General features: G+C 44.1%; 2 protein-coding genes across 3 annotated transcripts; both read right to left on the reverse strand.

Annotated features, from left to right (window-relative positions):
• Positions 1 to 3,896: 3,896 nt before the first annotated feature.
• LOC311138425 (tumor suppressor candidate 2-like) lies at positions 3,897 to 5,609 on the reverse strand. The gene is made up of 4 exons (XM_084173107.1): positions 5,441 to 5,609; positions 4,742 to 4,992; positions 4,533 to 4,653; positions 3,897 to 4,419 (listed from the first exon to the last, which is right to left on the reverse strand). Exons 2-4 carry the CDS (start codon positions 4,891 to 4,893, stop codon positions 4,354 to 4,356), a joined length of 339 nt encoding a protein of 112 aa, XP_084029233.1. The 5' UTR covers positions 4,894 to 4,992; positions 5,441 to 5,609; the 3' UTR covers positions 3,897 to 4,353.
• A 228-nt stretch (positions 5,610 to 5,837) lies between these two features.
• On the reverse strand, positions 5,838 to 19,286 carry LOC311138457 (ras association domain-containing protein 1-like). 2 transcript variants are annotated; one of them, XM_084173139.1, is made up of 6 exons: positions 18,918 to 19,286; positions 17,393 to 17,517; positions 7,916 to 8,023; positions 7,416 to 7,707; positions 7,165 to 7,280; positions 5,838 to 7,061 (listed from the first exon to the last, which is right to left on the reverse strand). In XM_084173139.1, exons 1-6 carry the CDS (start codon positions 19,237 to 19,239, stop codon positions 6,882 to 6,884), a joined length of 1,143 nt encoding a protein of 380 aa, XP_084029265.1. In that variant the 5' UTR covers positions 19,240 to 19,286; the 3' UTR covers positions 5,838 to 6,881. The 2 variants fall into 2 exon arrangements, with proteins under 2 accessions (XP_084029265.1, XP_084029266.1); XM_084173140.1 differs by lacking the exons at positions 17,393 to 17,517; positions 18,918 to 19,286 and adding an exon at positions 10,653 to 11,173.
• Between the last annotated feature and the right edge of the window lie 1,852 nt (positions 19,287 to 21,138).

Below are 21,138 nucleotides of genomic sequence, written 5' to 3' on the forward strand. Positions count from 1 at the left end.
AGAGTTGGTCCCCCCTTTGCTGCTATAACCGCCTCCACTCTTCTGGGAAGGTTGTCCACTAGATAGTGGAACATTGCTGCGGGGACTTGCTTCCATTCAGCCACAAGAGCATTAGTGAGGTCGGGCACTGATGTTGGCTAATTAGGCCTGGCTCGCAGTCGGTGTTCCAATTCATCCAAAAGGTGTTCGATTGGGTTGAGGTCAGGGCTCTGTGCAGGCCAGTCAAGTTCTTCCACACCGATCTCGATGGACCTCGTTTGTGTTGACCTCGTTTGTGTTTTGTGCATGGGCATCATCATGCTGAAACAGGAAAGGGCCTTCCCCAAACTGTTGCCACAAAGTTGCAAGCACAGAATCGTCTCAAATGTCATTGTATGCTGTAGTGTTAAGGTTTCCCTTCACTGGAACTAAGGGGCCTAGCCCGAACCATGAAAAACAGCCCCAGACCATTATTCCTCCTCCACCAAACTTTACAGTTGGCACTATGCATTGGGGCAGGTAGCGTTCTCCTGGCATCCGCCAAACCCAGATTCGTCCATCGGACTGCCAGATGGTGAAGCGTGATTTATCATTCCAGAGAATGCGTTTCCACTGCTCCAGAGTCCAATGGCGGCAAGCTTTACACCACTCCAGCCGACGCTTGGCATTGCGCATGGTTATCTTAGGCTTGTGTGCGGCTGCTCGGCCATGTAAACCCATTTATGAAGCTCCCGAAGAACAGTTATTGTGCTGACGTTGCTTCCAGAGGCAGTTTGGAATTTGGTAGTGAGTGTTGCAACTGAGGACAGACGATTTTTATGCGCTACGCACTTCAGCACTCGGCGGCCCCGTTCTGTGAGCTTGTGAGGCCTATGACTTTGCAGCTGAGCCGTTGTTGCTCCTAGATGTTTCCACTTCACAACAGCACTTACAGTTGACCCGGGCAGCTCTAGCAGGACAGAAATTTGATGAACTGACTTGTTGGAAAGCTGGCATCCTATGACGGTGCCACGTTGAAGTCACTGAGCTCTTCAGTACGTGCCATTCTACTGCCAATGTTTGTATATGGAGATTGCATGGCTGTGTGCTCGATTTTACACACCTGTCAGCAACGGGTGTGGCTGAAATAGCCAAATCCACTAATTTGAAGGGATGGCCACATAATTTTGTATATATAGTGTATATTGTTGCATTATCTTGATTAAGTAGCTGTTGACAGCATAGAACAGGGGTCCCCAATTACATTCAGCCATGAGCCGGTATTTCCTTGAGAGTTAATAATTTGTACTGCAAAGTGACCGCAAGAATCCCAAACAGATTATTTGACAAAAACAGAATCATTTCAAACCTTGATTACATTGGGATACGATCACATATGCCTCTCTATTTATGCGTGGTAATACTTGGTAACAGATGCCTAAATTAAAACCACTTTGAGCTGATTTCCCGGTTATTTTACAGTATTTTATGTCCAACAACAAAAATTATATTTAAAAAAATTAAACTATGGGGGAAAATATAATCACCCGCGGACCTATTGAGGCGAGCCTGGCATAGATCCTCCCAACATCAAATCAAATCAAATTGTATTGGCCACATGCGCCGAATACAACAGGTGCAGACATTACAGTGAAATGCTTACTTACAGCCCTTAACCAACAGTGCATTTATTTTTTATAAAAAAGTAAAATAAAACAACAACAAAAAAGTGTTGAGAAAAAAAGAGCAGAAGTAAAATAAAATAACAGTAGGGAGGCTATATATACAGGGGGTACCGGTGCAGAGTCAATGTGCGGGGGCACCGGCTAGTTGAGGTAGTTGAAGTACATGTGGGTAGAGTTAAAGTGACTGAGCATGCCATTCCCATCCTAAAGTTTAAGTTCTCAGTTTAATACATTTTAGTCATTTAACAGACTCTCTTATCCAGAGCGACTTACAGTAGTGAGTGCACACATATTTGTACTGGTCCCCCGTGGGAATCGAACCCACAACCCTGGCACTGCAAGAGCCATGCTCTACCAACTGAGCCACACAGGACCATTTGAGTTCATAAAGGCAGTTTTTGGCGAGCAGTTAAATGACAAGCACACAATTGCAACCAATGTGGTATACAAGTTCATTACATATTTATAAACTATCTATACACTTATAATTGACCGTTTAAACCCCTTAATAAATCATTGTAAGTAGGCTACACCATAACATAAAGTGTTACAGAGTAACCTATAGTTAATGTAAGTAAGTATGGTATATCTCTAGGACCAGTAGCATTAAAACTCTGTCCGGACACAGACATCTGGCATGCAGATGTCACCGCTTGAGGCAGATGTGATGACGGCCATTGGCAGTGGCTCAAATGAACCAACCAAGTACCACATGCTGTCATGTTGCCAAGGTCATGGATAGATTTAGAGCAGGCTGGGGTTGAAAGCTTTGAAATGAATAGTTAGAAGCAAAGCCCAACAAAACATATGCCTAAAGGGTGCATGTGACGTAGAGGATCTGAGGGCACATGATAGACAAAAAACCCTGGAAGTGAGGTGAGGCCTCATCCTTTGAGGGTCACTCAGTTGATGCTGTTTGTTCTCCAAGCTCTGCTGACTCACCTGTTTGTGTGCGTGTGTGTGTGAATGAGACAAAGAGGGAGCGAGGGAAGAGAAGGGATGGGCAGTTTCCCTCCATCCTGTGTGCTTCCCTTTGACCCTTGACTCCTGGACATTACATCATCAGCCTTCAGGCACCTCCAGGAAGTGATAACAATGTGGGGAACTGGAAACACACCCTGTCACCTTCATCATACACAAGCACTTAAAAAATCAGAGGGACCATAGGACTGTATAATAGCCTGGAACTCACACAGGCTACATTTTGAACTTTGTAGATCATGTGAGAAATTGCTTTATACAATTATTTTTAATCTCTGAGATGTATGAAAATCTATTTTTACACAAACAAACCCATTCATTCGCATATTTTACATAAACTGCCTATAGCACTCAAAAGTATGCCAGGTCGATGTCTCCCTTGGGAAAGCGGCCGACTGAACTCAATGGGACTTCCTGATTAAATAAAATGAAATGTCATGATGTAAAAGAAACGTAGAAATGTACACCCTCACACACCTTTTTCCATCACACCATGTACATTGTTTACAGTTTTCTATTTGGATGTATTACTTACCTTGCTTAATCCATCAGTATGGCTAAAACACTAAAATATGCTGTAGGCATTTATGGTCATAAACAAGCATTACCCATTCGAGAGTAACCCATCTTCAGAGGAAGTTGCTCAGCAGAACATCAAAGGAAGGAATGAAGGAGGAATTACGTCAATGTGTCTGACCCCTGGCCCTGAAACACACCCAACCACATTCCACACAATTACAGGGGCCAGAGATGGCCGTTATGCCCATAGCCTGCTGTATGCTAAACACTGAAACTGACCATATATCATGGTCATGGACCATTAGATACTGTACAAATTGATTAATATTAGAACATGTATCACTGAACCTTCAAAATGTCTATAAAGTACTTGACTTTATCATAAACAACTAGACATATAAGTCATGTCGTAATCATCCTAAATTATTCAAAGTCAATTGGCATAAAAGATGACTGGCCCAAAAACGTTACAGAATCAAACATATGATCAGACCCATCTGTACAAGAGCAATGCCCCCTGGTGCCTAAACTGAAGTACAGCAGAGAGAAAAAACATTCACCAACGACAGCTTCCCAGGATTATGAGAACTAGATAGAGAAGGACTAGTAAATTGAGCCAATCTGAGTCTTTAAATCACAGAACACAAAACCATCGATATTGTGACCACATTGTTATGGAACAAAACTCAGACTGTGAAACATATGTGCTTGATAAAAAAAAAGGGATTGCCTCAACACAGTCTTTTAGCCTGGTAAACCATTTATTCAAGTATTTCCAACTCACAGGTTTTTTTATTTGTATTTACATTAAAAGTTCACTAGTGCAGGTCTTGGCTCCAATCACAGAGGCAGACTTAGATATGATAATATTACAACATGAAAATGATCAACATATACTGTGGGAATTCATAAACCTTCCCTCATCTTGAGCTACCCTTCTCTTCTACACACACATATATGCGCATGCACACACACTTCTCTACATGTCACAGAAGGCAATACTTTTACTCTATCTCTATCTTTCACCAAAACATCTATTCCGCCTCCCCTTTCTCTCCGCAACATAGCTTTGGTGGTCTGTCCACAGCTGTAGTCAGACATCTCATCCATCTTCTCAGAGGAACACCAGCGTTCAAGATGGAGCAGTTGTAGTGTGGGGCAGCCGTTGACTGACAGGTGTCTTTTCCACATTAGACCAGCCCAGTGTTATTCACACCTCACAGAGGATGACAGGAAAATCTACATGGATCCGGGGGTGGTTTAGCTTCACAATTCCCTGCAAAAAGATAACAATACCCACACTAGTAATGATAACCAACAACCATGGGTAACTGGAAACCTTTCCAACACTCAGTCTGGGACTCTCAAGTGTTCATCCAATCAGCTCACCTGAGGGATGAGGTTCTTCTGAATCCTCTTCAGCTTGGACCTCTTCCGGCCATTTTTTGTCACCACAGTCTCTTCATAGAACTCATGAGCCAGGTCCCCATCCTCGTCATAGTAAAGCGAGCTATCAACACACACAAAAAATAGGGTATTGGAAAGCATTTCACTAAGGATCACATATGCTACATATTGCATTTAGCAGACATTATTACCTCCTTCTTGTGAAAATAAATGGGGTTGCTTTTCTGGTCCTTTTGAGTCGGGTCAAAGACTGGTCTTCTTGCCCCTCACTGACTGAATCACCTCCAGCTCCTGAACCAGCAAATGGCCAAGCACCTTTCATCTTGGACCCACTGCCTCCCATCTTCAGTGATGGGACATTATCCCTTGCGACAGAAAACTCCTAGGCAACGAGTATATGAGCTGTCCAGACAGTCAGTTGTCTAACGTCACTGGTTTGGATCTGAAAACAAGAACAGTCATGCCATATGTACTGTTGTTAAAACACAGACACACGCTGTTGCGTTAGCTAGCCTAATGGTACCGCACAGGCCAAACGTTGCAAACAATAGTTAGCTAGCAAGTTAAATAGCTAGGTTAGATTGCTAACTAGTTGACATTCAAACGGTAACTTAGCTAGTTAGCTAGCGAACGACGTTGGCCAGCTTGGCCAAGATGGCTAGCTAACGTAACACGGTTCAAATTGCAGCTGATAGCAAGCTAAGTATTGTATATATATATTGTATAGCTTAATATTGTAAATGAATTGAGCTTTTAAACTGCTAAACTGTATAAACCAAAGCTAACTAACTATCTCAACAGTTCCCTGGATGTTTGCTACGCTAGCCTAGTAACAGTTAGCTAGCTAAGGTTAGCTCTAGCTAAATGTGTATTATGGTGACAGCACTTACAGTAACATATTCATTATTTTCGCGTAGTGACTTCTATTCGTCCTTGGAGTAGGGTAGTGTTGATTAAATACACTGTTGTTGTTAAATAGCTAAGATGGCTGGCTAGATAGTACAGATCCCAAACAACAATCACACTGACGTGTGGTCTAAACGAACGGAAAAACCGCACGATTGGTCAGCTGAGCTTGCGCATGAGTGACAGAAACAATGTAACCACTAGCCAGTACAGAGGTAGATGTTTGCACAGCATCCTTTACACCATCACAAGGAAATAATAGTAACTTTCTCTGTGACATCTACTCCAACTAGCCATAACTGCCAAGTGGGGATAGCATTATTTAGCTAACGAATATCATCCCAATGGCATACCCCCACCACCAAGAATCACCACACTTTTGTGAAAGATAACTTGTTTAATGTGAACAGTGCAAATCTATTATTATTTTGTACAAAATATATTGACACTGGACATGTAACAGAATTTTTTTTTAATTGAATAAAGGACAGTCAAGGTATTATTTCAAGCGATATAGACGTGCTGATAATATGAATCAAATTCTCAACTCTATTATTCTGTTGTTTTAACAGAGGTTTAGAATCTCATGAAGAACACGAAAAAATATACACAATACAAACATAAAAAGTATCAGCTTCCAGTTCAAAGTGTTCCAAGTTTCAAGGACGAGATTCCCCTATCAATTAAATCGACCTGGGGATTGTCCTCTCAATTGACATTCAAGGTGCTCCCAACACATGGGGCACTCCCACTCAGCCTCATAAAGGGCCAGCAAAAAGAATAACATCCATCACAGTACAGATGTGCAGGAGGTATGTGGCAGACATTGGGGTCAAATGGAAACATGGGGCACCTACCTGGCCCATAATGTCCATCGCTTGTTATTCTGTCTAGCATTTGGGTCTGGGGATACTGAGGCAGACAGTACCTGAATATGTTCAACATTGTCTTTAAACAGGGCTTTTTGATATGGCTGACCCCACTCGGGTGTCTCAAAATTATATTTGATTGTTACCCAAAAGCTATAAATGATATAATCTATGGACCCTACTGCCAGCAAGAATAACAGGTGATGAACATTACGAGGCTGGTAGCTCACCCAGGATAGTGAAATGGCACCCCCATAATGAGAGGCAGTACTGGACAAAGCCAGTTTCTCATCAACCAGTTTCACATACTCTCTCTCAATTCTCATTCTCTCTCAGGCACAACAGACTCTCTCCAGGTGTACGGCACTTCTGATTTCTCTCACACTCACACGCGCTTGCCCTCTTGCGCCCTCTCGCTCTCATTCGGTCTTTCACTCTCCTCCTTTGAGGGAGGTGTCCACTTGTGTTCTCTGGGATCTTTGGATGCAGTGATGACTGGTCATCTTTTGATGGTTGTCAGTCAGAGGTGCAGGTTGTCCCGTAGGCGACGTGTTTCTCAGCCAGGGGTGGAACCACCAGGGGAGGAACCACTAGGGGTGGAAGCAGCAGATTGGGCCTCCTGCATCCTGGTGCGGGCCAGAGCGTAGCGCTGCACAATCTGCTTGACATGCTCCTCCTCCTCACGCTGTAGCATGCGGACAAAGTTCTTAAGCTCTGGCATAGAGAAGGCATCCCACTGGACAGAGAGAGGAGAGAGACAGAGGATTTTTGTATGCTGCACAATGTGAAATGGCCATGTTGGTTTGAGAATGAATGCCCAATGCATGCTCAATACTCACGTTGACCTCTCCAGTCTCATTCTCTTTCAACACCAAACTGAGGGCTTTCTCATTGGGTCCAGCACACAGACGCAGGTGGAGTGGACGCTCGTCATCAGACAGCTTACGCAGGTACACTGAGATAAATACAGGAGGAGGACAATGGAATTAATCAACTGTATGGCACTTCTTAGTATTTATCTATGTGATGTCAATGCAGAACAAAGACCAGTCATGTGCTGCCATGAAACCGGTCACAGAGGTAGGCTCACCTTGGTCATGACGCTCAGTGCGCTCAAACAGGGCAAACTTTCCAGGGTTGTCCACCACGGTGAACTTCTTCAGCAAGGCTTCGATGACCTCACGAGCGCGTGTGCGGGAGCTGATGTGTAGGTGTTTGGATGTATCCTTGGGCAGGTAGAAAGAGGTGCAACGTTTTACTCCCCCATTCTTCTTGCCCGCACCATCCTGTGTTGTAGTACCTTTTCTTGGTGGGGGAACTGACACGGGTCGTACCAGCTTGAACTGGACCTTTATGAAGCCAGTGTAGGAGCCATCTTTGTTCTGTTGAAGAGAATGAATAAATGTTGGTATACAACTTAACATTAACACAATCTATCAACATGTTATTGCATAGTAGACATTACATTTTTGGGGTAATTCTGCAGTATTGTAACTGAGCAATTACTGAATTACTGTATAAAAACATGGTAATTACTAGATTAATTACAATGTTACTACAATGGTATAACAGCAACTTGTTAGTACTCACCAGGTTCATAAAGAGGTTGCTGTTGATTTGAGCGTTGTACTCCTTCACCTTCTGCTGGATCTCTGTGCCTGACAGCTCCTGCTGCTTCCCACATTTGACCTGTTCATCCTGACCAGAGAGAGAGAAAAGGGAGTCAATATTTCAATAAGCCATTAATTGGCTACACTTCACTTTGTCGAAGCAGCCGTAAAACCCTCTTTCCATTTTGCTTACTCACTCATCTTCCTAAAGGCGAAAGACAAAAAAAGGGTGATCTTGGGAGGCTTTTGTGTTCTACCACTATGTGTCAACAGAGAGCCAAGGTTAAATGTGTTGCATGTAAAATTCTGCCTGTAAGAAATGTGTTATGTGGGCCTATAGGGGCAAACTAACGCCCCACAACATTTCATATTGAAAAAAACTCAAATAGATTAGCGGGACAGTTGAGGCATGACATATCGACCAATTCAACTAAACATTTAGTTAAGAAAGCTTGAGCTGAGACATCAGTCTAATTAAAATTCATAGAGGTGGACTAGATGGGTTTTGGCCCGCAGTAGCTGAGAGGAAGGAAGCACTAAACTGGTGTAAGTCAAAATGGTATTGAATGAGAAACATTGTTGCTTCTTCAGGACTTGTTGCTGCTGTATAATGGAGAGTTAGCAAATGTGCTAAATAGCAGCCTATGCTTCACAGTGCTAACTTCCTGTAAGCTCCACTCCTTCGTTCACAAATTATCCCCGGTTGCATCAGATTCCAAACTTCCTGTCAAGTGTCAACGTAGCCATAGCCTACGATAGGGAAGTAGTGGAGAACAATGATGTCAGCGCTGTCCAATCCTAGTTCCTGAACTCCTATCACTGAAGAGGGAGGCGCCATGGGGGAACGTGCAGCTGTTTGTAATGTATGCAAGTGCTTTGGGCTGCATTCCTTAATGCTGTGTTCATGTAAAAAATACCCCCCCCCCCGAGAGTCAGAAACAAAGCCTTCCTCTGTTTTACAGGCATATCCTGTGAAGTCAGCTGCCTCATCTTCCACAGAATCTCAGTCATCTTTCAGCAATGAACATTTAGCCTCCAGCATCTGCAAGACATTTAAATGTCTGGTATGGACACACAGTATCCACTTCCTGTGTCTAATGGTCCGTTCATGCTTCCTATGTGAGAATGTTATTCAGGACATATGATGCACAAAACTTAGAGGCATCAATTAGGGCAGTGTTTTCCAACCCTGGTCCTCGAGTACCCCCAACAGAATACATGTTTTATTGTAACTCTGGACAAGCACACCTGATTCAACTTGTCAACTAATCATCAAGTCCTCAATGAGTTGAATGAGGTGTGTTTGTCAAGGGCTACAACAAAACTGTGTACTGTTGGGGGCACTTGAGGACAAGGGTTGGGAAACAGTGCATTAGGGGACCAACTATAGCTGCTTTTCGTGGAGGGGGGGGGGGGGGGGGGGGGTAATCCATAGATCAATAGCCATAAATCCCCCTGGCTTGTGCTACCATCAGCACACAACATGAGCTCTCCTCTGGGACAAAGTCACAAGAAAAACAGCTAATTCAGTAGGAAAATCACAGGGACAAATAACTCTTCAATGGTGGCATTCAAAACTAGATTGCTCCTGTATTGTATATCCCACTAATCATGTTTCTAATAAGGAGAGTTAGCTGATGTTTACACTTTGTAGAAATGAATGGCCACAGCTGCCCATAATTCATGGAGCACCACAACTACATAAAGCAATGTCAAGCTGTGAAAAATACAGATCAATAAAACAGATCAATAACCTATATCCTAATGCAGATTGAAAAGCTGCAGAGTTAATGGTCCTGTGTAGCTCAGTTGGTAGAGCATGGCGCTTGCAATGCCAGGATTGTGGGTTCGATTCCCACGGGGGGCCAGTATGAAAACATTTTTTGTTTGCACTCACTAACTGTAAGTCGCTCTGGATAAGAGTGTCTGCTAAATGACTAAAATGTTTTTTAAAAAATGATGTCCTGCAGTTAACTACTAAATAGGCAATCACAAAATGAGAGCCGGTACAGTCTACTAAGGAGTCACTAATGTTCACGGTGCCATTATCATTTTGTACTGTACTCTGTATAATAACATTCAAGATGATGTGGAAATATTAGTTAATCAAACATGATCTTATTTTGCCATTACTCATTCAAACCCTGCAGAGATATGTGTGCAGGCTTGTACGCAGACTTGTGTGTGCAACCTTTGTTAGTGTAATGTTTGTTCAGATATGAGAGTAGAACACTGAACCGTAAGCTACATGACTAGTGTGTGTGTGTACAGAAACGTAATAAGAGGTAGAGTATCATGTGTAAAGTGTTGTTTTACACGTGTTTTAATTACATTTTAGTCATTTAGCAGACACTCTTATCCAGAGCAACTAGGGTTAAGTGCCTTGCTTAATTAAGGGCACATCGACAGATTTTTCACCTAGTCAGCTCGGGGATTAGAACCAGCGACCTTTCGGTTACTGGCACAATGCTCTTACCCACTAAGCTACCTGCCACCCTATCAGAGGTACAGCAGATCCCAATTAACATTTTAGAAAAAGGAACCATGGTAGAGTTACTAGGGCTACTACAGCAATCACTTCATAATGCTATGAGTGAATAATCATAAACTATAATGCAACTATAACGAAAGAAACAGTTACAGAAAGTTTCTAAATAGAAACAGTGTGGTAAGCATTTGACATAGTCCTGTTGGCTTGATAAAGTTATCATTCTCACCTTCTCTTTCTTGGGTTTGCAAATGAATGATGTGCGAGCTGTAAAGTACTGTTCGAACTCAGAATCCGAGTCCCCACTGCAGTATCCGCTACTGGTGGAGCTGCCCCACGTCTTCTCGAAGGATGGGCTCTTATCCGAACCACTGACCGCGTCTTCCATGATCAAAATGTTGCAATGTAACGTTAGACTCTGGAACGATGTCTAGACTCTGGAACGATGTATAGACTCTGGAACGATGTATAGACTCTGGAACGATGTTGCGATTAGAATTTTCTACAATTTGTCAGGTTGTATCTCATTCAGTTTTGATTGGAGCGCTAATAGGCGTCGTTTCCCGTTTAATAACACAATTTATATCAAAAATTATATCCCGCTATAATAAACATGAAGTAACTACAGAAACTTTAATTCACAGATAGGGTGTAGAGTAATCAGACTGCTAGTATTGTTAGTATCTCCCTGTAAACCTCAACAATGTTGTTCTAAAGCGCGTTTCTCTCGGTTTCCTCTTCAATCTGGCCACGTTTCCTCTTCTCACGACTAGCTGAGAACAGGATGCGGCACCAGCCCCCGCCTTTCCATCTCTCTCCCCCGCCCGCGGAGGCCCTACCCAGGCGGTTGAGATTAGAAAATACACAAAACCAGCGCAAAAAGCCATGATTGGGCGCTGAGGGGAAATTACAACTCCCATGACATCATACTCCTCCCTTTTCCTGTCTGCCAACAATAAAGACAACGCGAGAAGAGGAAAATCATGTGAGAGGATTCAGACAGCAGAGCATAGGGGATTCAAATGATAACATGACAAATGCATGAAATGCAAAAATATTTGAAGCTGGAGACACTTATCTCCCTCACTACCTTTAAGCATCAGTTGTCAGAGCACCTTACCGATCACTGCACCTGGACACAGACCATCTGAAATTAGCCCACCCAACTACCTCATCCCCATATTGTTATTTGGTCCTCTGTAGCTCAATTGGTAGAGCATGGCGTTTGTAACGCCAGGGTAGTGGGTTCGATCCCATATGTAAAAATATATGCACGCATGACTATAAGTCGCTTTGGATAAAAGCGTCTGCTAAATGGCATATTATTATTATTATTTATTTTGCTCATTTGCACCCCAGTTTCTCTATTTGCACATCATCTCTTGCACATCTATCATTCCAGTGTTAATACTAATTGTAATTATTTTGCACTATGGCCTATTTATTGCCTTACCTCCATAACTTGCTACATTTGCACACACTGTATATATATTTTCTGTTGTATTTTTGACTTTATGTTTTGGCTGAATAAGTTGACGACGGACTCGCTCAAGCTGTCGGGACTAACCCAGAACTTTACACAACGTTAGACACGGACACGAATGATCTGCTTGGCGTGTTGACAAACTGGTGGTTTGTTGTGGCCGAGTATTGGTGCTAAACCGTGTTGTTGGAGGCTGGCATGCTAATTGGCTGTGGCGTCATAGGATTCGGTGCCCTGGACGGTTTTCACGGAAGAATACTGTACCAAGTTAGCTAGCTGAATAAACTAAGTTAGTCTATTCCTAGAAAACATTGAACCACTGTAGTTTACAACAATTATAGTTTCTGAGGTGGAAGTTGGGAGAGTTATATTTGGGTGTTTCAGTGAAACGTAAGTGAGGGAGGCCCCGCTCTCTCGCTTTCCCAGATGTTTAGTTCATTTCATTCCGATCTCCTTTGCATTATTGTAGCCATTTTCTGTAGCCTGTCAACTATGTGTCTGTCTATCCCTGTTCTCTCCTCTCCGCACAGGCTATACAAACGCCTCACACCGCGTGGCTGCTGCCACTCTAACCTGGTGGTCACTGCACGCACGACCCACGTGGAGTTCCAGGTCTCCGGCAGCCTCTGGAACTGCCGTTCTGCGGCCAACAAGGCAGAGTTCATCTCAGCCTATGCTACTCTCCAGTCCCTCGACTTCTTGGCGCTGACGGAAACATGGATTACCACAGAAAACACTGCTACTCCTACTGCTCTCTCCTCGTCTGACCATGTGTTCTCGCATACCCCGAGAGCATCTGGTCAGTGGGGTGGTGGCACAGGAATCCTCATCTCTCCCAAGTGGACATTCTCTCTTTCTTTCATTACATTACATTTACGTCATTTAGCAGACGCTCTTATCCAGAGCGACTTACAAATTGGTGCATTCACCCTATAGTCAGTGGGATAACCACTTTACTGTCTATCTCCTCATTTGAATTCCATGCTGTCACAGTCACTAGCCCATTCAAGCTTAACATCCTTATCATTTATCGCCCTCCAGGTTCCCTTGGAGAGTTCATCAATGAGCTTGACGCCTTGATAAGTTCCTTTCCTGAGGATGGCTCACCCCTCACAGTTCTGGGTGACTTTAACCTCCCTACGTCTACCTTTGACTCATTTCTCTCTGCCTCCTTCTTTCCACTCCTCTCCTCTTTTGACCTCACCCTCTCACCGCCCCCCCCTACTAACAAGGCAGGCAATACGCTTGACCTCATCTTTACTAGATGCTGTTCTTCTACTAATCTCACTGCAACTCCCCTCCATGTCTCCGACCACTACTTTGTATCCTTTTCTCTCTCGCTCTCCTCCAACACTACTCACTCTGCCCCTACTCAGATGGTAATGCGCCGTCGCAACCTTCGCTCTCTCTCTCCCGCTACTCTCTCCTCTTCCATCCTATCATCTCTTCCCTCTGCTCAATCCTTCTCCCTCCAATCTCCTGATTCTGCCTCCTCAACCCTCCTCTCCTCCCTTTCTGCATCCTTTGACTCTCTATGTCCCCTATCCTCCTGGCCGGCTCGGTCCTCCCCTCCTGCTCCGTAGCTCGATAACTCATTGCGAGCTAACAGAACAGGGCTCCGGGCAGCCGAGCGGAAATGGAGGAAAACTAGACTCCCTGCGGACCTGGCATCTTTTCACTCCCTCCTCTCTACATTTTCTTCCTCTGTTTCTGCTGCTAAAGCCACTTTCTACCACTCTAAATTCCAAGCATCTGCCTCTAACCCTAGGAAGCTCTTTGCCACCTTCTCCTCCCTGCTGAATCCCCCCTCCTCCCTCTCTGTGGATGACTTCGTCAACCATTTTGAAAAGAAGGTTGACGACATCCGATCCTCGTTTGTTAAGTCAAATGACACCGCTGGTCCTGCTCACACTGCCCTACCCTATGCGTTGACTTCTTTCTCCCCTCTCTCTCCAGATGAAATCTTGCGACTTGTGACGGCCGGCCGCCCAACAACCTGCCCGCTTGACCCTATCCCCTCCTCTCTTCTCCAGACCATTTCCGGAGACCTTCTCCCTTACCTCACCTCGCTCATCAACTCATCCTTGACCGCTGGCTATGTCCCTTCCGTCTTCAAGAGAGCGAGAGTTGCACCCCTTCTCAAAAAACCTACACTCGATCCCTCCGATGTCAACAACTACAGACCAGTATCCCTTCTTTATTTTCTCTCCAAAACTCTTGAGCGTGCCATCTTTAGCCAACTCTCTAGCTATCTCTCTCAGAATGACCTTCTTGATCCAAACCAGTCAGGTTTCAAGACTGGTCATTCAACAGACTGCTCTTCTCTGTGTCACGGAGGCTCTCCGCACTGCTAAAGCTAACTCTCTCTCCTCTGCTCTCGTCCTTCTAGACCCATCTGCTGCCTTTGATACTGTGAACCATCAGATCCTCCTCTCCACCCTCTCCGAGTTGGGCATCTCCGGCGCGGCTCACTCTTGGATTGCTTCCTACCTGACAGGTCGCTCCTACCAGGTGGCGTGGTGAGAATCTGTCTCCGCACCACGTGCTCTCACCACTGGTGTCCCCCAGGGCTCAGTTCTAGGCCCTCTCCTATTCTCGCTATACACCAAGTCACTTGGCTCTGTCATATCTTCACATGGCCTCTCCTATCATTGCTACGCAGACGACACACAATTAATCTTCTCCTTTCCCCCTTCTGATAACCAGGTGGCGAATCGCAACTCTGCATGTCTGGCAGACATATCAGTGTGGATGACGGATCACCACCTCAAGCTGAACCTCGGCAAGACGGAGCTGCTCTTCCTCCCGGGGAAGGACTGCCCGTTCCATGATCTCGCCATCACGGTTGACAACTCCGTTGTGTCCTCCTCCCAGAGTGCAAAGAGCGTTGGCGTGACCCTGGACAACACCCTGTCATTCTCCGCTAACATCAAGGCGGTGACCCGATCCTGTAGGTTCATGCTCTACAACATTCGCCTTACACAGGAAGCAGCACAGGGCCTAATCCAGGCACTTGTCATCTCCCGTCTGGATTACTGCAACTCACTGTTGGCTGGGCTCCCTGCCTGTGCCATTAAACCCTTACAACTCATCCAGAACGCCGCAGCCCGTCTGGTGTTCAACCTTCCCATGTTCTCTCACGTCACCCCGCTCCTCCACACACTCCACTGGCTTCCAGTTGAAGCTTGCATCTGCTACAAGACCATGGTGCTTGCCTACGGAGCTGTGAAGGGAACGGCACCTCCGTACCTTCAGGCTCTGATCAGTCCCTACACCCAAACGAGGGCATTGCGTTCATCCACCTCTGGCCTGCTGGCTCCCCTACCTCTGCGGAAGCACAGTTCCCGCTCAGCCCAGTCAAAACTGTTCGCTGCTCTGGCACCCCAATGGTGGAACAAGCTCCCTCACGACGCCAGGACAGCGTAGTCATTCACCACCTTCCGGAGTCACTTGAAACCCCACCTCTTTAAGGAATACCTGGGATAGGATAAAGTAATCCTTCTACCCCCCCTTACCCCACCCCCCAAAATAAAAATAAAAAAACAATTGTAAAGTGGTTGTCCCACTGGCTATCATAAGGTGAATGCACCAATTTGTAAGTCGCTCTGGATAAGAGCGTCTGCTAAATGACGAAAATGTAAAATGTAAATGTTTTACCCCATATGTAACTCTGTGTTGTTGTTTTTATCGCACTGCTTTGCTTTATCTTGGCCAGGTCGCAGTTGTAAATGAGAACTTGTTCTCAACTGGCTTACCTGGTTAAATAAAGGTTAAATAAATATATAAAAATATAGACATGTAGGCTTGGGGGTCTACAGAGAACAGCACCACTTCAGAGAAAAAGAAATAGATCAGATAAGAAACCCTATAAGTGATTGATGCCCCTACAGTGCACTCGGAAAGTATTCAGACCCCTAGACTTCTTCCACATTAAAATTACAGCCTTATTTTAAAATGGATTAAATATCTACAATGGATTAAATATCTACACACAATACCCCATAATGACAAAGCAAAAAACGGGTTATTAGAAATACATTATTTAAATACTGTACGAGTCAAAAGTTTGGACACACCTACTCATTCCAGGGTTTTTCTTTATTTTTACTATTTTCTACATTGTATAATAATAGTGAAGACATCAAAACTATGAAATAACACATATGAAATCATGTAGTAACCAAAAAAGTATTAAACAAATCAAAACATTTGAGATTCTTCAAAGTAGCCACCCTTTTCCTTGATGACAGCTTTGCACACTCTTGGCATTCTCTCAACCACCTTCATGAGGAATGCTTTTCCAATAGTCTTGAAGGAGTTCCCACATATGCTGAGCACTTGTTTGCTGCTTTTCCTTCACTCTGCGGTCCAACTCATCCCAAACCATCTCAATTGGGTTGAGGTCGGGTGATTGTGGAGGCCAGGTCATCTGATGCAGCACTCCATCACTCCTTCTTGGTCAAATAGCCCTTACACAGCCTGGAGGTGTGTTTTGGGTCGTTGTCATGTTGAAAAACAAATGATAGTCCCACTAAGCGCAAACCAGATGGGATGGCATATCGCTGCAGAATGCTGTGGTAGCCATGCTGGTTAAGTGTGCCTTGAATTCTAAAAAATCACAGACAGTGTCACCTGCAAAGCACTCCCACACCATCAAACCTCCTTCTCCATGCTTCACGGTGGGAACCACACATGCAGAGATCATTTTTCACCTACTCCGTGTCTCAAAAAGACATGGCGGTTGGAACCAAAAATCTCAAATTTGGACTCATCAGACAAAAGGACAGATTTCCACCGGTCTAATGTCCATTGCTCATGTTTCTTGGCCCAAGCAAGTCTCTTATTTTTATTGGTGTCCTTTAGTAGTGGTTTCCTTGCAGCAATTTGACCATGAAGGCCTGATTCACGCAGTCTCCTCTGAACAGTTGAAGGTCAATCAACCCGGAAAATTTGAAGAACTTTGAAAGTTTCTTCAAGTGCAGTTGCAAAAACCATCAAGCGCTATGATGAAACTGGCTCTCATGAGGACCGCCACAGGAAAGGAAGACCCAGAGTTACCTCTGCTGCAGAGGATAAATTCATTTGAGTTAACTGCACCTCAGATTGCAGCCCAAATAAATGCTTCACAGAGTTCAGCCCAAATAAATGCTTCACAGAGAACATCTCAACATCATGTCTTAAAGTAATGATACTTTCAGAATGCACTGTATATAGGCTACCATAGCCAAAGGAAATGGTGAGAGAGAGGATCTGAACTGAAAAACCTGACACAGGGGGATCATGTAATAGAAAGAAAAATGAATAGAAAGAAAAGAAGAATAGCGTGACTGAATACAGAGAGTGTGCAGACATCAAGTCACCACAAAGAGTATGGTCTGAATAGTGGATAGGTAGTGGTCATGACACATGATGTGGCCGGTGAATATGAGGTTAAGTAGAGAAAACACATGAAATGACACGCATACATCAGATCATGAGATTCTTACCACATTTGTATCAGTCTCTATGGTGTGTTCTACAGCACATGTTTGTTCAACTATGGAGCCGCGATCCAAACTGCAATCTAATTGGATGAGAGGTCGACATCGATAGTGACATGTGAATCCGCAATCTGTGAGAAAAGAGAAGTGATTAATTAAAAACAGGATATGATCAGATCACGGTTGTAATCAATGTTGTGCCTTCTCCACAGATGTAAGGAAATGTTGGCTATGAAAAAAAGTGGTGCGCACTGGCACAGAAACTTCCATTTGATAATTTTAGGACATCCCTTCCGTTCCCTCCCTCCAGTTTTGGGACATTTTGGGATTCTAATTTATCTGCTCTCCTCCACTGGCCACAGGGAGTCATTACACATTTGACAGAGAAAACCAGTCACAGACTAATTTGACTTCAATTTGGTCACTAACTAATCAAACAGGACATGATCAGACAAGTATTGCTAGACAGTAGATGGATTCTTTGACAAATAAACAGGTGTATTCATGAGATTTTACCAGCATATTCCCAATAAACTTCAGACATAGGCTACACTTCAGACAATTATCTCTCCCCACATGTAATGGCCACACATAACAATACAAAGGGCAGGTTTCAGCCAGAGGAAAGGAAGTTCATAGTGTAAACTTTGAAGATTATGCAAGAGGAAAGTGGTGCAGGATACCAACCAACCGACAGCATGTACCAACAAAGACACAAAAAAACACTAGATCAATCTTAAAGCCCTCATGAATAGACTGCCGCCAACAGCTGACTGAATTTGGGAGTTTTGTTTTGACAAGTACTCCAGAGCTAAAACAGGGTCTGGGATTTACAGGCGAGCGGTTCAGTTCTCAGCTGGTTCTTTGCTGCTGGGAATGGTAATGTCCCTCTTTGCAGAAACTCCTCATTAAAGCCTATTCAGGCCTAATGAATACTGAGTCCTGTGAATAGAGCCAGTCTCACAAAAAGCCCAGTTAGTCCAGCTGAGGAACAATGACCTAAAGCTATACGGCCTGGCATATACATAAACAAACACACATACAGTATATCCTATGCACACACAAACAGGCTATATAATACTGTTGCGACCCTGGTCTATAAGTGCGGATATCGACTCTGCCACTTGACCATGCTTTCGAATTCCGCGGGGCACGGACCAGAAGGTCGAGGGTTCGCGCCACACTCCCTGCCTGTTTCATTACATTGGTGTAGACTACCTTGAAACACATTCTCATAGGCTAGCCATAGTTAAACCCAATAACACTCATGCACATAGGCCTACATATCACAGGATGCTGCTGAGGGCAGGACGGCTCATAATAATGGCTGGAATGGAATGAATGGAATGGTATCAACCACATACCATGTATGTTTGATACAATTCCATTAATGCCGTTCCAGCCCTTACTATGAGCCCGTCCTCCCCAATTAAGGTGCCACTGGCCGCCTGTGACATACATGTATGCAGACATGCAATCTTAATCATAATCATGCAAGTAAATCCTGTGCAGCAGCTGGAGGCAGACTCACTGGCACAGCGCAGGCTCTGTTTGTACAGTCCCCAGATGAAGTCTCCACACAGGTCACACCAGGTGGGCTGGGCATGGCTGCAGGGCTGGAAGTCATGTCCCTCTCCCCTCTCATCTGTGAGCCGTGGGTCCAGGCTGTCCCCCAGCAGTCGGATGATGCCCACCCGTCTGAGCAGCTCTGGGACCTTCCCTGGGCTGATCCGCAGGGCATTGGCCCGCTCTAGGCGAGGTGGTGAGCGAGGCACCTCGCAGCTGGTCAGCTCTATCTGGTCATTGTCATGCAGCCTCAACTCACGGAGCTCAATGAACTCACCCCAAGACATTCTGTCAGTCACAGCTTCAGTCACAGCTTCAGTTCCTTCTTCACTCAGAGGCAATCATCACACCTGTGACTAAAATAATAATACACAACCTCAATCCAGGATCACCAATCATGAAGCACCAACTCAAGGACAGGACATTGGCCTACAGTAGTACATTGTTGCTAGCCTTCAATTGTGGGGAGAACTTCCCATACAGCTATGCATCCCTTACTATAGAAACCATGGCTAAATACTGTAGCCTATTCTTTAGCCTAATGAGTATGAATGAAGTCTTTGTTTCTCGACATAAAATGGTTAGTGTTAGTACTTAAATATAATTTGCCATTTGCTGCATCAATAAAGTGGTCTAATCGGCTATTTTAAAAAAGGATAAGAGTTTAAGGCTATCTTAAAAGTGTCCAGTGTGTTTTATTGTTTTAATAACGGAGCACGTTGCCGTCTATTGTTAAATGCCAAGATAACTAGTTAAATTCATTTGCATCCCATCAAATGTCAGATTATATAATCGAATAGATCACCAACATTCTGCTTCAAACACGTCGTGAATAATAATTCTCAACTAGGCCTATATGCAGCTGTGTAGCATCACAGATGAAGATTTATAATGGGGGAGAGGGACGGAGGGTAGCCTAGAAACACGAGAAGCAAGGGACCGACTCGAGCCTATTTCACATAATTCATAAAATGTGCTATAGGCTTGTTTTGAAAGTTTAACAATTTACCAAAACAGGGATCCATCCCGGCAGCGGCCGATGCCTCGTCCCCGACGTTCTTCTATCGTACCAAGTTTCCATAGAAGTTATTACGAATAACGGAGCAGAGGTGTGCAGTTTCTCGTCTGGGCTGGAAACAATGTATTATCGGCTATATAACAGAAAAACACAAATTCCAAAAATCGAGATGATCAGCAGCACGTTAACTTTATAACGACCCCATCACCCTATTCCCCAACATGTGATGCAATAACAAGACAAGCAAAGGAGAGAAAGACGAGAAAGTGAAGAGCAGACAACTGTTCTTGACATCCGGACTGTTTTCACATAGGGGGTGCTTCTGAGTCTTGAACAGTAGAGCGGGCGCGGTAGGTGTGTTTGTGTAAATCCCCCACCCCTCCATCGCGGTTGAACACTGTGTATCTTTACGCTATTTGACTAAACAGTGACATTCAATTAAAAACTACCATAAGCATAATACTTTGCCTAATCATCCATTGACAGTATATGTAATTATATGTTTGTGAGTTAACTTGTGAACTTCTATGAGTCAAAGACACCACAGGCACACCTTTTTTTTACAAGTTCAAGGCGTGCAGAGTCTAAACAATCAAGTGGGTAAAGTTACTTTGAAATACAACCCGTGAAATGGATACCTTGCAGTTACCTGAACAATAGGCAGATTCTGATCACAGGATCACTGACCATGATGATGAGTCAAAACACATGCAGCCACAAACTTTTCTTGTAAAACATTTTTCTATTTCACATCTATAACAGAAGCATAGGCCTATTTAATTGTTAGAATGGTCTAAAAAGTACCAAACAACTTGTAAAATGACAAGCTAATGAGGAGCCCATTATTACAATTTAATTAGCAAGTCTTGAGTTCTGCTCCTTCCCAGGTTCAACCTGTGAGTTCCACTCAGTGTCAGGTCTGAGATCAAAGGGATATACACTCTGCTTGATAATGAAGGCTTAGCAGTTCATTACCTTAAAGGGATACTTGGGGATTTTGGCAATGAGGCCCTTTATCTACTTCCCCAGAGTCAGATGAACTTGTGGTTACCACACAGACACACACAAATGGTATCCACGAGTTTATCTGACTCTGGGGAAGTAGATAAAGGGCCTCATTGCTGAAATCCCAAAGTATCCCATTAACCCTTCCTATAATGAGTTAGAT

This window comes from Coregonus lavaretus, assembly GCF_964263955.1.
Source record: "Coregonus lavaretus genome assembly, chromosome: 12".
NCBI lineage: Eukaryota > Metazoa > Chordata > Actinopteri > Salmoniformes > Salmonidae > Coregonus > Coregonus lavaretus.

What these genes read in the sequence shown, in the direction of transcription:
- LOC311138425 (XM_084173107.1), bottom strand. Translation starts at nt 4,893, where the DNA reads ATGGGAGGCAGTGGGTCCAAGATGAAAGGTGCTTGGCCATTTGCTGGT. An exon ending in TTTATTTTCACAAGAAGGAG is followed by an intron (nt 4,654 to 4,741) that starts GTAATAATGTCT and finishes GTGTGTTGATAG; the next exon opens with CTCGCTTTACTATGACGAGG. An exon ending in AGAAGAACCTCATCCCTCAG is followed by an intron (nt 4,420 to 4,532) that starts GTGAGCTGATTG and finishes ATCTTTTTGCAG; the next exon opens with GGAATTGTGAAGCTAAACCA.
- LOC311138457 (XM_084173139.1), bottom strand. Translation starts at nt 19,239, where the DNA reads ATGTCTTGGGGTGAGTTCATTGAGCTCCGTGAGTTGAGGCTGCATGAC. An exon ending in TAGAGACTGATACAAATGTG is followed by an intron (nt 8,024 to 17,392) that starts GTAAGAATCTCA and finishes CTCTCTGGTCAG; the next exon opens with GATGAACAGGTCAAATGTGG. An exon ending in CACTGAGCGTCATGACCAAG is followed by an intron (nt 7,281 to 7,415) that starts GTGAGCCTACCT and finishes TATTTATCTCAG; the next exon opens with TGTACCTGCGTAAGCTGTCT.